Source organism: Narcine bancroftii, chromosome 1 (genome assembly GCF_036971445.1).
Source record: "Narcine bancroftii isolate sNarBan1 chromosome 1, sNarBan1.hap1, whole genome shotgun sequence".
In the NCBI taxonomy this organism is placed as follows: Eukaryota; Metazoa; Chordata; class Chondrichthyes; order Torpediniformes; family Narcinidae; genus Narcine; species Narcine bancroftii.
The window spans coordinates 431,663,750-431,680,346 of record NC_091469.1 but is presented as its reverse complement, the minus strand read 5'-3'; the positions used below and the strand labels follow the sequence as shown (position 1 = coordinate 431,680,346).

The following is a 16,597-nucleotide window of genomic DNA, read 5'->3' as shown; positions in this document are numbered from 1 at the left end:
GTTTTTTTTAAAATACAAGGTCAACGCAGGCAGAATTAATTGAGTATGCAATAAAAATAGCTTCTGTCTTTTTGCATTTGAATGTAGAAGGCTCCTTTTGAAGACAGTATCATTTCAATTTTAATTAGGAACTTGCTCCTGACTCTGCAAATTTTGAAATTTTTACAACTAAGTCTTGGTCATTTTTAGCATCCAAAAGTAATCTGTGGTTTTTTGACATATGGTTGCTCAGAATGGAATCAATGATCAATAAATGATAATGACACACAATTCAACTTTTCCACTGCCTTCATGCTTCAGAGATAAGCTCCATGAAACTAGTAATTTAATTCATACAATAGCAAATATATTAAATATGCATTAATATAAAAATTATCAAATGAATATATGGACAAGAAATTAAAAGTTAAAACAGGCTATTCTTTGAACAAATCAAAATGGATTGAATTTGACAAACAAATCTGGATGTTATTTTTGGGCCTTTTCAAGCTGAATAGAACTAGTAGAATTCTACCGTAAATATTCGTGTATAATGCATTCTGTATATAATGCGGGACCACCCCCCCCCCCCATTTTTGAGGGGAAAGGGGGGGATTTTACCCCCGTGTATAATACGACCCTCCTCCCCTCACCTGCCTGAGTCATGTTGCCATCTCTCCGGCCACTCGCCCGCCCACGCGAGTCGCGCTGCCGTTTCTCACGACCCCCCCCTCACCCACCTGAGTCACGTTGGCGTCTACCGCTCACCGCCCACCCGAGTCGCGCTGCCGTCTGCCTGCTCGCCTGGCCGCCGCCCGAGTTGTACTGCCGACTACTGCTCGCCCGCCCAGCCAGGTCACACTGCCGACTACTGCTCACCCACCTGCCCGAGTCGTGCTGCCGACCACCACTCGAGTTGCAGAATTTTTAAAAAAAATTTTACTCTCGTGTATAATGCGACCCCCCTATTTTTGAAGGGAAATTTTTTGCATTATACTTGAATATTTACAGTAATTCTGAACATATATATTTTTTTAGAAGTTTAAGATACCTTGAATTCCATTACGATAAATTCAAATTTGTTTTTGTGTTTAATTTGACAGATTTGTCATCCTTGATTACATAATCATAATAAAGTAGTTGCTAGCAATCTATGAAATAAATACTTTTGCGAAGTGTTGATTATGTATTGCACAAATCAGCTATATGAGTTTTACCAGTGGTTGCCTTGATCCATCTGATGTGAAATGCCATGTAGAAGACACGACATAAAATCTCCAAAACTGAAACCCACATCCCATCCCATTCTTCTCACAAATATCCTAGTGGCCAGATTTAACAGATATGCAAGAGAATCACAATCGTATGCAAGCATTCATTTATTATTTTATCTGCTTCAATATCATATTTTTCCAAGATTTTAATGCTAAGCTGAAAATGCTCAGCAAACTACCCTATTTCCCCACTTACTCAACCCTCCAATCATCCTTCACCCCACCACACTCAGAACCCAGACATAAAATGCCAAAAATACTGCTCTTGGGAGATGTATGGCTTGCTGAAACAAAACACAGATGTGAAATGTGTGCATTTGCAAAGTAGAAAACTTATTCATGAATCAGCAATGATTAATTCTGGAAAAAATATTATTTATTAGGGTAAAATACATACAAGTGAAGTCAGAGATGCTAGAAATGACTAAAACAAAATTAAAAAACAGAAGTAGAAAATACTCAGCAAATCAGTTCTGATTTCCATGAGCATTAACTGTTTCTCTCAATACAGCTATTAGCCAATCTGATGAGCATTTCAATAGCTTGTATTTTTATTTACCCCCTCCATAAATCTTCGTCCGCGAAGCCAAGCCAAATCAAGAAGATTTTTATTTTAGAATCTGCAGATGCCTGCAAGAAATTCCTCTAATCTATGTAAATATAATGCCCTTATCTTAAAAAAAAATTTTTTTTCTCATTTGTACCAGGTGAAGCTTCCATCTCAGGTCATTCATCTAAAGGTTTTAGACTGAATCTTTACGACAGGCAAAGAGTTTAAATATTCATCAACCAGATTTGGTCGGTACAAGAAAAGCTCTATTGGGTCCTGCTTCTCTCAACTAAATGTGATCACTATTTCAGAATCACCCTGGAAGACAGACATAAACAAGAACAATTTTACTGCTCACATCCTAAGTTGTACTGTCTCATTCACTGATCATCTCAAAACTTCAGGTTACACTGATCTGGCTGAAAATTTTACATTTCAATGCCTTTATATCCCTTTTCTCCCTCTATCTTCCAAGTCTCATAACCCTCCTTTTCCACATTTGAGAATTAAATCACCCTTCAATTAGTTGACATGCCTTTTGCAACAGAAATTCCACTCTCCCACACCCCCACCCCCACCCCCCCCAACCTGGTTCAACTCACTACATCATCCTCTCTGCCTCTTAAACATCTAAAAGCCACTCTTAAAAGTGAACACAGTTTTGTTCAAGATGAGATACAAGATGGAGAGAGAAGAGGACATGGGAGATGGAGAGGGGTATGGTGTGGTGAAAGGAAAAGGCAAATGCTGACAGTTGGTCTTCCTCTCAACTAGTGCAAGTTCTTAAAGGTATATTTAAAATTTAATACATTGGTTTACCTGAGAGGAATGCAACCTTTTCTTTCAGTATTGGCAGAACCTCCATTGCCTTCATCTCATCATTTTTACGAAAACCTGAAAAACAATTATATTAAAGTCAGATAAAAGAAATTTAACATCAACATGATACCCAACTTTCTACTTTTAAATGTTCTTTAACAATGCTAATTGGGTATTTTTATATTTTTGATCATTTTCTTGCAGCCCTCACCTTCAGATATGCATTAAAACTGCCACAATCCAAACTGTTAACACAATCAGTTCTGCAATGAACTATTAACAAAAAAACAAATTATTTGACTAAAACCAGATATTAAGTTTAGCAGTTACGAAACACAGAATATTCTTCTATTTATGTCTTTCCATATAACATTTATTATTCAACTGTGACTTGCATTATGCATTGTACCATTTCCAAAGAGGAAGTAAAAATTTGACTTGTCCAACACCCCCCACCCCCAAACCGGACCACATTTCCTTGAATAAAGTTGCTAATTACAACAGCCCAGTGCTCTGATCCATAACTCCAAAGTGTGTAAATTCATTCATGCACACCTTATTTAAAGGCAAAGTAACATGCTTCCAATTTTTTTTTAAATTTTCTGACTTTAATAAACAGAGGAGAAACCATTTGACCTTGAACAGGACAAGGGAGCATTTTATCCCGTGAGTCTGCTCTGCCATACAAAATCATGTCTTATTTGACGGAATGCCCCATCTTTATTTTCCAGCCTGATATCCAGAACCCTAGATTCCACGATAAATGTCTCAGCCTTGAATACACTTGATAACACAGCATTCACAGCTCTCTGCAGTTGATAATTCCAAGATTCACAATCTACTGAAGGAAGAAAATGCTCTTATTTTCAGTATTGAATGGATCCTCCTTTATCCAGAGTTGATGCTTCTCTTTCAAAACTCCCACTGGGGAAAACATCATCAGACATGTTCCCTGTAAACTCCCTCATTTTGTATTTTTCAGTAAGATCACCTGTAAATTCCTCTAAACATCAGAGAACATTGGTCTTATCTTTTCTTTGACCTTACTCGGTTACCCTATGGGTCAACTTGCTGAATCTCTTTTATAAATTATTTAAGAATGTACTTGCCTCGGAATTAAAAGGTCCTTTCACACAGAAAAAAAAACCTAGTTGGCGTATGGATGAACTGCCTCTGGAAGCCCGACTGGCTGTTCACACACAGCAGAAAAAAAGCACGGTCACTGTGTCTGTTCACATATCAAGCCCGCTTGATGGAGCAAAAGAGGCGGGGTATGAAACATAGCAGTCTTAAGATGCAGGCAAATCTTCTCCATGTCGTAATCACCCTTTTGATGCATGCATTGTCACATGCATGTGAACAATGCATTCGTGTGATCAGAAATGTGTTGGAGGAGAATTTAAAGAAAAGCAGGGAGCAGTTTGAGGCAGACAGGCGTGCTGACATTATGAGTCGATTCACAATGGTCACCAATAGAAGAAAGTGAAGGAGAGAAAGTCCACACAGGCCTGTGTTCTGGTCAAATGTCCTCAACAATTTAGATGAAGTGGAGTGGCGGACTCATTTCCGTATATCTGGGGACACTTTCAACTTTGTATTGGGGCTTATTCAGCCCCATCTGAGGCCAAGGCAGCAAAATGGCAATAGCCTCTGGAACCTCGGTTTAGACTCACTGTTGCTTTGAGGTGGTATGCAACCCCAAATGAATATTGATCCATCAGTTGTATTTTTGGAGTGGGTGTCTCCACTGTGTGTGTGCTGGTATGCCAGGTTACCAGAGCACTGAGGGCAGTCCTAACCAAATGTTATGTCCAATTCCCAAGTGATGCATATCTTCAGGAGACAATGAACGGATTTCCAGAATGGGGATATCCAATGTGCGCTGATGCCATTGCTGGCACACATGTTCCCATCATTCCCCCCACCCCCCCAAAAATGCTCAAAGATGCTCAAGCCTACTACAATCAGAAAAGGTGGCACTCGATTCTTCTTCAAGCTGTTGTTGACCACAGCTTCTGGTAAGGATCTCGGACTGAATGACAATCTTTTGTCATTATCAATTAATCTGCAGCAAATGTCAATGAATGCATTTGTGTCTTGCTATTCCAGCTTCACAGATGTGTAGATGGGTTGGCCTGGCTGAACGTATGATGCTCGAGTTTTACCCAACTCATCCATCTACAGATGGGCCGAAGATCAAGGTGGGTACCTCTTCCCACATTAAGTAAGTTTCTATTCCCCATTATACAAGTGATGTATGTGGGGATCAGGCAATCTCTTGTTTTTTTTTTCGTGTCACGTGTAACCAAACAGGATGCAATGACAATGAGATACATGCTTGTTAAATGAAAGAATGGGTGATTTACTCTACTTCAAATGAGATTTTTCAACAAGTACAAGGGGTCAGGTGCTATCATTTTATAAACAGTCACCAGAAAGCATTGTTTGAGATGTCATAGGGTGCTTAAAGTAGTTATACATCTACATTTATCTGTCATCTGTCAATAGTGTGGAAGTCCCTGAGCATCTAATTGGAGACCCAGCCTACCTCTTCAGGAAGTGGCTGATAAAGGGGTTCACTAACCATCACTCACTTGATCAACATCAATGGACCTTTAATCAATGTTTGAGCTCAGCAAGAATGGTGGTTAAAAAAAAATGCCTTTGGACATCTCAAAGGTCACTGGAGGTGCCTGGCCAAGAGACTTGATATTAATACCAGTCGAGGATCAGATGCTGTTGTTGCCTGTTGTGATCTGCACAATATTTGTGAAATTAAAAAGGAGCACTTTGTGCCTGAGTGGACCACTAAGCTACCCCATTTCCCTGAGCCTGACCGAATTACCTATCTGGGGGGCACAAGCAGAGTCACCAAGCTATCCGTGAACCAATTATGTCACTTAGGCAAAGTAACTTGGTAGGCAGATTAAGGCAAAATTTAATGATTTTCATTAAAGATCTACGGCACTTGTCTGAGAAATGTAGTGCGAAGGTAAAATTAAACAGCAATAACAATAAAGAGTGCAAATTTAATGTCAGTAAACTTTTCTCAACAGTGCAAAATAAAAAGCACAATCATAAGTATGCTCAGAGGTGATCACTGCAGCAGATGGAGGAAGGAGGAGGATGAAGGAGATCATACGACTCATATGCTTCATTTGTCTGGACAAGGCTATGACTGTCATTTGTAGGTGGGGAATAGAATTGCCTCTGGGGTGCAGGAGCATGGTACTGGCCTGAGAGTGTTTGATGGAGAGGGAGAAGGGTGATGCATTGCAGGTGAACATGGATGAATGGTGCACCAATAATAAACTTGCACTCAATGCCACCAGAACTAAGGAGCTGATTGTTGACTTCAGGAAAGGAAAACCAGAGAAATACAATCCAGTGATCATTGGGGGAATCAGAGGTGGAGAGGGTGAGCCTATGTAGGTTTTTTGGAGTCTTGGTCTCGGAGTCTCGGCATAGTGAAGAAAGCATGTCAGTGTCTCTACTTCTTCAGGAGTTTGCGAAGGTTTGGTATGACATCAGAAATTCTGGCAAATTTGTATAGATATGTGGTGGAAAGTGTGCTGACTGGCTGCATTATGGTCTGGTATGGAAAAATACTCCTGAATGCAAAGCCCTTCAAAAGGACATTACAGGAAAAACCATCCCCTCTATTGAGTACATCTGGAGGGAATGCTGCTGTCGAAGGGCAGCTGCAATCATCAAAGACCATCACCATCCAGCACATGCTCTATTCTTGCTGCTGCCAACAGGAAAGAGATATAGGTGCAACAAGACTCACGCCACCAGGTTCAGGAATAGCTGCTATCCCTCTACCATCATATTCCTCAACAACAAACTCAATCAGGGACTAATTATTGACGCAGTTTATTGATTTTTATTTGCTCTCCCTATATTGCACAGTTTGTTTACAATCATTATCTATTTACAGTTTTTTTGATTGTTTACATATTCACCATGTGTGGTTTAATTTTTGCATTACCAATTAGTGGTAAATCTGTCACACCCACAGGAGAAAGGAATTTAAGGGTTGTATGTGATGTACTCTGATAATAAATCTGAAATCTGAAGGGCATGTGCGCAACCAGATCCTGCAGAAGCGAGGCCTGATGTCTTGCAGAATGGTGCCAAATAAATTTAAGTGGTCCTGTGCCGCCATCTGCCTTCCCAGTTACACACTGTTTCTTGCACAAGAAAACTCAGTTTTCTTTGAGACAAAGCTAAATTTAACACCCAGGCATAAATTACTTTGGCCACAATTGTGGAGTTGATTAATAAAGTGTTAGAATCATGGAAGAAGGCAGTCCGACCTAACTGAATTCACCTTTATTCAAAAAAGGTTTGACTATTGGCAAAATGCCAGAATTCATCAAGTAGTTGAAGGAGTTCTAGGAACATTATAATACAATTAAGTACAATCAACATCGCTTTATGAAGGTAAAAATCAAAGTTGGGTTAGGGTTACATCTGCATCAGCAGTGAAGAGGTGTTAACAGTCTTAGATCAAATCAAGGTACACAAATTTCAGGGTCCAGAATAGGTGCATCAGGGAACATTGTGGGAAGGCAGGGATTTGGGACTTTGATAGACATTTTTAACTCATTGCTGAGGTTTAAAAGATCTGGAGGATGACAAATGTGGTGACATTGTTTTTAAAGTGCTCTGGGTAACAACAAGACTCTGACATCAGTGGTAAATGTGACAAATTGTGTTATATTTTATAAAGGAGATAAATAGTGGGTATTTTTTAGGTCACAAACAAATATAAACAGTTCAAAACAGATCTCATTTAAAATGCAAGAGCTTGGCTCAAGACAGACAGTCCAGGCTCCCAGTGCCTTTGTAAAGACAATAGAAACTGCTTTGCTGAAGGACTTCACAAGCAGGTGTTAATTGGACATACTGTGGAACATTGGATGAACAGACTCAGAAGATTGGGTCCAGTGTCGCAGTCTGTCTGAATGCAGTTTACTGTTCTGAGGAGATCATGTGGTTTTCTCTGACAGAGAAAGAGAGAGATTCAGTTCTAAGTTCAGCAGCAGCAGCAGGGACTGGAATAGGACAAGCTGGCAAGTTTGTGGAAAAACCCCATTTTGAAGATGGGTTGTGAGTTCTTAGTTCAGTCTGTTCAAAGCCCTTGTGGTCAATACAAGATGAGATGACTGGCTGTATAATGTTTCACTTGAAATAAGGGAAACAAAAAGGAACTCTGGTGACCTAGAGGAGAGGTTATCATCTGGAAAACCCTGATGGGGCAAGTTTCTTCGGCAAGACACTAAAGCGGCTGATTGGAAGGAATCAGCTTATGTCCAACGAGCAACAAATTTCTCTCTGAAAACTGACAAGAACCTTCCTGAGCAGTAACCATTTACCTTTCAAGCACCAAAGCCTGGTGAAGATTCATAAAAGTTAAATTGTGAGAAGTGAGATTGGACTGTGAAATCAAAGAACTTTTTGAACATACACGTGTGCTTAGAATTAGAAGGAGGTTAAGTTAATAGTATTAAGTTAAAGTTTGATCCTGTTTTTATGTTTAAAGAAAATTGAAAGTAACTTTTGTTTATGTAACTATTTGTCTTGGTGAATTTCTACTGCTGCTGGGTTTTGGGGTCCTCTGGGCCCATCACATAAAAAAACTGCTGAAAAGGATTCTGGGACATAGATTCTATCAACATTTAAATGGCCAGGAGAAATCTAAGGAGATTTGTGCATGGAAAATCATGTCTGACAAACAATAGAAATTTTAAAAGGGATGACAAAGGTAGTTTGTCGAGGGCAAGGTAGTTGATGTTATTTATATGGATTTTACTAAAACACATGTTATGTTGGTATGGAAGGTTAGAGCACATGGAATGGGATGCCAATTAGTGATTAGATTTAAAAAAAATGGCACAATGATAAGAATCAGAATGTAGTTCCAGAGGGCAATTTTTCAACATCGGAGGTCTGTGACCAGTAGAGGGCTTTGGAGTTCAGTACTAGGATCCTTGCTTTTGAATTAGCATAAACGATTTGGACAAGGATTTTTGTGGAAAGGCAAGTGATTCTTTTATTGTCATGTAATAAAATAGAAGTAAAATTACATTAAACTGCATTTAGTCTGCTATAAAGGGTGTTCGTGGATTCAGCTCCAATGCATTCTTAGTCTCTGAAGCCACACAGACTTCAGTTCAAACTATCAATAACCCAAGGTCCAGATCCAAACTTTCGACGAACAGGAAGTGTTCAGCACCCAAGGGCCCTAGGGATCCCTTACCACCCTCGGCATCCTCTCGCATTCTGGTTCCTATACCCTTCAGCCAGACAAGCCAGTCTCCAGCAGCTGGCAGCCTGGTGTGAGTCCTTTGACCACTAGTCACCAGGAGCCCACAGCCTGTGTGGGTTTGTTGCCTGCAGTCGCCAACACCGACCACACTACCTACATTTTTCCAGCTGCAGAGCACCCCACTGGTCAGCCACCCCACCGTGGTCACTGTCTCTTGGATTGTCTCCTTTGCTTCTCCTTCTCAAACAAGGGGTGGTCTCCATGTTTTCTGGTGCTCTGCTCCAGATTTCTACTTCCCCGGGGTCTGCAACCCACCGAGGTTGCTTCCAAACACAGGCGCTTCCATTTTGTGCCCAGTCCTCATGGTCACAGGATTTTAAAATAAAACAACCATCGTCTCCTTTAACAGGCCATTTAAAGCCTGCACTGAGCCACTGGTACTTGGACTGGGCTGTACAACTCTGCTGAGGAGTTCTGTCTCCTCTCCCCGCGTACCAGCAGTAGTGTCGCTGTTGCAGCAACTCTGGCATCTCCACCATTTATTTTTCTTTTTTGTACATTTGTATATGTTAAGAAAATATGTCCAATGGTGGACTGAGAAGGTCACTTGCATTTGCAATGAAATCAAGATCAGATGGGAACTGGACTAAGGATGTCATATACAGTTAAACTCAGAAGTACAAGGTGCTCCATTTGGGTAAACTGAATCAGGGCAGTACTTACTTTGTTAATGGCATTGCCCTGAAGGGAGTTATGAAGCTGAGGGAAATTGGGGTGCAGGTAAATAGTGTATATAGACACAGTAGTGAAGAGCATGTTCATGATGCTTGCCTTCATTGGTCACAGAACTAAATTCAAGTGCTGGCATGTCATGTTGAAATTATACAAGATAGTGGTGAGCCTACACTTGGATTATTGTGTGCAGTTTTGATTCCCTAACTATAAGAAGGATATTATAATTTGGAGAGGATGCAGAAGACTAGGGAAATTGAATTACCTTGAGAGACTGGAAAAAAAACTAGTCCTACTGTATGGGATCTTATTAAGCTCTATAAAATCATGATGGGCATAGGTAAGATGAATAGTGACAGTGTGCTTCTGAGAGGAAGAGAGTCTAAGACAAATGGGCATAACTGTAAAAGCAGTGTTGTGATGGATTATGTTAATTTTTTATTGTATATAGTTATGTTTTATAGGAGATAAATAGTGTTTTTTTAGTGTAGGTCACAAACAAACACACACAAACATCTCACAACACATTTAAAATGCGAGAGCTCTGCTCAAGCCAGACAGTCCAGGCACCCAGTGCCTTTTTAAAGACAATAGAACTGCTTTGCTGAAGGACTTCACAAGTAGGTGTTAATTAGACATGCTAAGGAGTAATGGATTATTGTTTTGGAAATCAAACAGTTGAACAGATTCAGAAGATTGGGGTCCAGTGCTGCAATCTGTCTGAATGCAGTTTGCTGTTCCAAGAAGGTCATGTGGTTTTGCAAGCAGAGAGAGAGGAGACCAAACAGGTTTTCTTTAAGAGAGAGAGAGAGAGTGCAGGTTTTCGGCAGTGGCTCTTGGAAGCTTGTTTGAAATCCCTCTTTGTTTTGAAAAACAGGAATAAATTTTGAAGACAGGTTGTGAGTTCTGAGTTCAGCCTGTTCAAAGCCCTTGTGGTCCATGCAAGAGGAGATGGATGGCTGTATAATGTTTTTCCTGAGATAAGGGCAACAGAAAAGGAAATCTGGTGGTGACATGAAAGAAAGAGTTTATCATCTGGAAAACCCTGATGTGGCAAGTTTCTTCAGAAAGGCACTGAAGTGGCTGATCGGAAGGAATCAGTTTGTGTGTGTCCAATGAGCAACAAATCTCTCTCTGAAAACCAACAAGAACCAATTACCTTTCAAGCACCAAAGCCTGGTAAATTCTATGTAACAGTATAAGAACTGTCTGATTCCGGAGAGCTTGGAGGAGTGAGAAATGAGATTGGACAATGAATCAAAGAACCTTTCTGAACTTATACACATTACATATATGTGCGCTTAGAATTAGAAGGGGGTTAAGTTAATAGTAATAAGTTAAAGTTTGATCCTGTTTTTATGTTTAAAGAAAATTAAAAATAACTTTTGTTGAAGTAACCATTTGTCTTGGTGAATTTCTATTGCTGCTGGGTTTTGGAGTCTTCTGTGTCCATCACAGGGTGATGGGATTTAGGAGCATGAAGGGAAAGCTGTTCACTCTGAGGATAGTGGCCATGTGGAACAAACTGGCAAACAAACTGGTCCTGACTTGGAAATATATTGTCAGTACTTGATCTCCAGGACTGCTCTTTTCCACAGCACTCTGGGTTTATCTTTTCCAGAAAGGATGCTGTGATTCAAGGAGCTAAATCATCAAGATCAGGTATTTTTTAAAATAATTTTAATTGGAGATGAGTAATAAAAGCAAGCCTTGTGATTAGAGACAGATCCCAAATATACTTTTTTTAAAAAATGTCCCAGGTTCATAACAATTGTAATTGAGTTATACCTCCAAGCCAATTATCCAGTTTTGATACATGTCCCTTCATGTAATCATGTAATTTTTTAAAAAATGATACATCTGCATTGAACATATGAACTTTGAACATCATGGGTAAAAACCTATTACAAGCCAAGTTCTAATATTTAAGAATCATTCCTGGCTTTAGATTCCCCTACCAGAGGAAGTCATTCCTCATCATCTGGTCTAAAAATATAAATGTAAGATCTCAATTAATAGGTGTGTAGATGTTATATTTAAGAAATTCATGGAACATTAATTAATCCTTTGTGCCAATGTATTAATCTAGTCACATGGGTACAAAAAAATTCAAATGTTTGTTCTTTTTTCACATTTTAGTAAGATTTAGTGCCTACTACTAAAAACTGCAATTCTGCTGAGAATCAGGAGTGCTCAATTTAACAGATTGAAATTTCACTCCCATTATAGCAGAAAAATATTTTCATGCTGATTGATCATGTTAACATCAGTCCTGTCGGTGTAGTGCATCTCTGATCTGCAGAGAATTTTCACTACAACCACTGCACTAATTGTCATGGATATAACCTTCTTTGCAGAGAGCCGAGTTTAAATAGATGACATCAGCCTCATTTTATGCTGAGGATGCAGACATACATGAATGGACTGGTATGATTATTTATGGTGCCAATTCTGTTGTGATTTACAATACAGATCAAGTGTAGTCCAGCGCTGAATGGCTGAAGCAGCTGCACTGCATCAGTAAGCAGCTTATTAAATGTCATTTAATTTTTTTTCTCCCAAAATCTTAAACTTCATAATGCTCTGGAAGTACTCAAAGTAATCAATGAACTCAATCACTTAGCAAGCTCTTAATCTTCCTGGACAATGCATGGGTGAGATGTGATAACAGCTGACCTGATTGCAGGCCTCTTCCGACATCAGTCTGCAGCATTTGTTAAGGTACATGGACAAAAAGACTGCAACAAGGAAGGAGCCCATGTGGCCATTTGCATCTATGTCAACTAAAAAAAAGAGCTAACTAGTTCAATTCCACTTCCATCTATTCTGGCTTTGCTAAGATTTCATTAAGGAATTAAAATATTAACAGTTGGGAAGCATGCACAAAGTTGTCAATGTCTAGAGATTGCTATCAGTAACTTAAGTTAGGAGGGGCTAGTTGCAGGAAGGAAGGAGGCCGTTCAGATTTATGTTAGGAGGGGCTAGTTGCAGGAAGGAAGGAAGCCGTTCAGATTTATGTTAGGAGGGGCTAGTTGCAGGAAGGAAGGAAGCCGTTCAGATTTATGTTAGGAGGGGCTAGTTGCAGGAAGGGAGGAGACCGTTCAGATTTATGTTAGGAGGGGCTAGTTGCAGGAAGGAAGGAAGCCGTTCAGATTTATGTTAGGAGGGGCTAGTTGCAGGAAGGAAGGAGGCCGTTCAGATTTATGTTCGGAGGGGCTAGTTGCAGGAAGGAAAGAAGCTGTTCAGATTTATGTTAGGAGGGGCTAGTTGCAGGAAGGAAGGAAGCCATTCAGATTTATGTTAGGAGGGGCAAGTTGCAGGAAGGAAGGAGGCCGTTCAGATTTATGTTAGGAGGGGCTAGTTGCAGGAAAGGAGGCCGTTCAGATTTATGTTAGGAGGGGCTAGTTGCAGGAAGGAAGGAGACCGTTCAGATTTATGTTAGGAGGGGCTAGTTGCAGGAAGGAAGGAAGCCGTTCAGATTTATGTTAGGAGGGGCGAGTTGCAGGAAGGAAGGAGGCCGTTCAGATTTATGTTAGGAGGGGCTAGTTGCAGGAAGGAAGGAGGCCGTTCAGATTTATGTTAGGAGGGGCTAGTTGTAGGACGGAAGGAGGCCGTTCAGATTTATGTTCGGAGGGGCTAGTTGCAGGAAGGAAAGAAGCTGTTCAGATTTATGTTAGGAGGGGCTAGTTGCAGGAAGGAAGGAGACCGTTCAGATTTATGTTAGGATGGGCAAGTTGCAGGAAGGAAGGAGGCCGTTCAGATTTATGTTAGGAGGGGCTAGTTGCAGGAAAGAAGGAGGCCGTTCAGATTTATGTTAGGAGGGGCTAGTTGCAGGAAGGAAGGAGGCCGTTCAGATTTATGTTAGGAGGGGCTAGTTGCAGGAAGGAAGGAGGCCATTCAGATTTATGTTAGGAGGGGCTAGTTGCAGGAAGGAAGGAAGCCGTTCAGATTTATGTTAGGAGGGGCTAGTTGCAGGAAGGAAGGAGGCCGTTCAGATTTATGTTAGGAGGGGCTAGTTGCAGGAAGGAAGGAAGCCGTTCAGATTTATGTTAGGAGGGGCGAGTTGCAGGAAGGAAGGAGGCCGTTCAGATTTATGTTAGGAGGGGCTAGTTGCAGGAAGGAAGGAGGCCGTTCAGATTTATGTTCGGAGGGGCTAGTTGCAGGAAGGAAGGAGGCCATTCAGATTTATGTTAGGTGGGGCTAGTTGCAGGAAGGAAGGAGGCCGTTCAGATTTATGTTAGGAGGGGCTAGTTGCAGGAAGGAAGGAGGCCGTTCAGATTTATGTTCTTCAAATGGGAATATTAATTTTAAAGACATTTCAACCATAGATCTCTAAATGCATTAGCATTACTGACCAAAATTTAGATGTCAGCATCTCTGGAAAAAGTAAAAACTCTTTTTTTTTTCCATTTTGATAATATAGTTCTTTTATGCACAAAATAATTTGTTCAATAGCTCTCCACCCAATTTGTGATTCATCATCATGCAAAGGGTCAATTTTCCACTTAATTCAGTGATATTCCCAATTCAATTTCCCCAGAAATCAAACAGTATCGCCAGCAATCAGCAATATCTACTGCTATTGGACTACTTTGGTGCTGCCTTACGCACACATGATGAGCTCATCAACTTTATTCACTTTGCTGCCAACTTCCACCCTGACTTTAAATTCACTTTGTCCATCTTTAAATTAAATTTAGAAATACAGCACAGTAACAGGCCATTTCAGCCCATGAGTCCACGCCACCCAATTTACATCCAATTAACTGACACGCCCAATACTTTTTGAATGTGGGAGGAAACCAAACTTCCTGGGGAAAACCCACGTGGACAAGGGGAGAACATACAAACTCCTTACACACAACACGGGATTCAAATGCTGGTCCTGATCGCTGGCGCTGTAAATTTGTTGTGCTAACTGCTATGCCAACCGTGCCACCCATTGAGCAAAACTCTCCATTTCCTTGATCTCTGTTTCCATCTCAGGAGACAAAATCTTGTCAGATGTCTTCTACAAACCTACTAACTCCCACACCTACCTCGACTGCAACTCTTCACACCCTTTCCCCATGAAGGATTCCATTCCTTTCTCTCAATTCCTCCATTTTCGCGCATCTGCTCACAAGACAAGGTCTTCCATGCAAGATCATCAGAGATGTCCTTCTTCTTCAAACAACATGGATTTCCCTCTACTACCATCAACTTGGCCCTCACCTGCATATTGTCCATTTCTGGCACCTTTGCCCTGGCCCACTCCATCCCCACGCGTAACAAGGACAGGATTTCTCTTGTCCTCATCTACCACCCCACCAGCCTCTGTGTCCAACATTTCATCCTTTGCCATTTCCGCCATCTCCTATGTGATTCCTCCACCAGACACATAGTTCCCTCTCCTCCCTGCAGGGAGTGCTCCCTCCATGTCTCCCTTGTCCACTCCTTTCACCTTGGCATCTTCCCTTGTGACCACAGGAGATGCTCCACTTGTGCCCACACATCTTCCCTCATCATGATTTGAGGCCCCAAACTATTGGGAGATTGCTTTGTTTAGCACCTTAGCTCTGTCCATCGCAATACATGGATCTCCCAGTGGTCACCCATTTCAATTCCTTATCCTATTCCCTTGCTGATGTTTCTCCATGGTCTCATGCACTGCTAGTGTCAGACTGAGACCACCTGCAATTTGGAGGAACAACATCTCATCTTCCATCTGGACACCCTTCAACCAGATGGCATTAACATCAACTTATTCAGCTTCCGTTAAACCCCCACTCACCCCGACTTCTTTCCCATCGCCTTTCCTCAGCTCTGGCTCTCTCCACCTCTCTCTTCCCTTTTCCCTCGGTCTCCTTTCACAGAGCCAAAAATCAATTTTCACCTCTCCTCTTATCATATCCAATCCACACCTTTTGTTGGGTTGGACTCCTCCCCCTGCCAGTCTTTATTCTGATGCCTTTTTGTTCTTTGCTTATTCCTTGAAGAAAGAACTCAGGCCCAAAACAGGCGCACGGTTAGTCTTGCATTGTTAGCGACCCAGGTTTGAATTCTGTGCTGTCTATAAGGAGTTTGTACATTCTGCCCGTGTCTGTGTGAGTTTCCTTTGGGTGCTCTGGTTTTCCCGCCATTCAGAACATACTGGTGGTGTAGTTCATTTGGGTGAAATTGGGAGGCACAATATTTTTAACTCCTATGGATGGTGAGACCGGCTGAGTTTCTCCAGCATTTCTGTGTATTTTTACTTTTTTTTTCTTTGGCTTGGCTTCGCGGATGAAGATTTATGGAGGGGGTAAAAAGTCCACGTCAGCTGCAGGCTCGTTTGTGGCTGACAAGTCCGATGCGGGACAGGCAGACACGATTGCAGCGGTTGCAAGGGAAAATTGGTTGGTTGGGGTTGGGTGTTGGGTTTTTCCTCCTTTGCCTTTTGTCAGTGAGGTGGGCTCTGCGGTCTTCTTCAAAGGAGGTTGCTGCCCGCCAAACTGTGAGGCGCCAAGATGCACGGTTTGAGGCGTTATCAGCCCACTGGCGGTGGTCAATGTGGCAGGCACCAAGAGATTTCTTTAGGCAGTCCTTGTACCTTTTCTTTGGTGCACCTCTGTCACGGTGGCCAGTGGAGAGCTCGCCATATAACACGATCTTGGGAAGGCGATGGTCCTCCATTCTGGAGACGTGACCCATCCAGCGCAGTTGGATCTTCAGCACCGTGGACTCGATGCTGTCGACCTCTGCCATCGACCTCTGCCATCTCAAGTACTTCGACGTTAGGGGTGTAAGCGCTCCAATGGATGTTGAGGATGGAGCGGAGACAACGCTGGTGGAAGCGTTCTAGGAGCCGTAGGTGGTGCCGGTAGAGGACCCATGATTCGGAGCCGAACAGGAGTGTGGGTATGACAACGGCTCTGTATACGCTTATCTTTGTGAGGTTTTTCAGTTGGTTGTTTTTCCAGACTCTTTTGTGTAGTCTTCCAAAGGCGC

General features: G+C 41.6%; 1 protein-coding gene across 9 annotated transcripts in view; it reads right to left on the bottom strand.

Moving 5' to 3' along the window:
- The window catches only part of LOC138751657 (triple functional domain protein), a 470,729-nt gene that overhangs the window by 318,825 nt on the left and 135,307 nt on the right, over positions 1–16,597 (bottom strand). For all 9 annotated transcript variants that reach the window (XR_011350109.1, XM_069914229.1, XM_069914228.1 and 6 more), the window contains one exon: positions 2,623–2,697. Coding sequence is in view for 8 of the 9 variants with exons in the window: in XM_069914229.1 (XP_069770330.1) it covers positions 2,623–2,697 (75 nt within the window). In the remaining variant the exon portion in view is untranslated. The remainder of the gene's footprint in view (positions 1–2,622; positions 2,698–16,597) is intronic.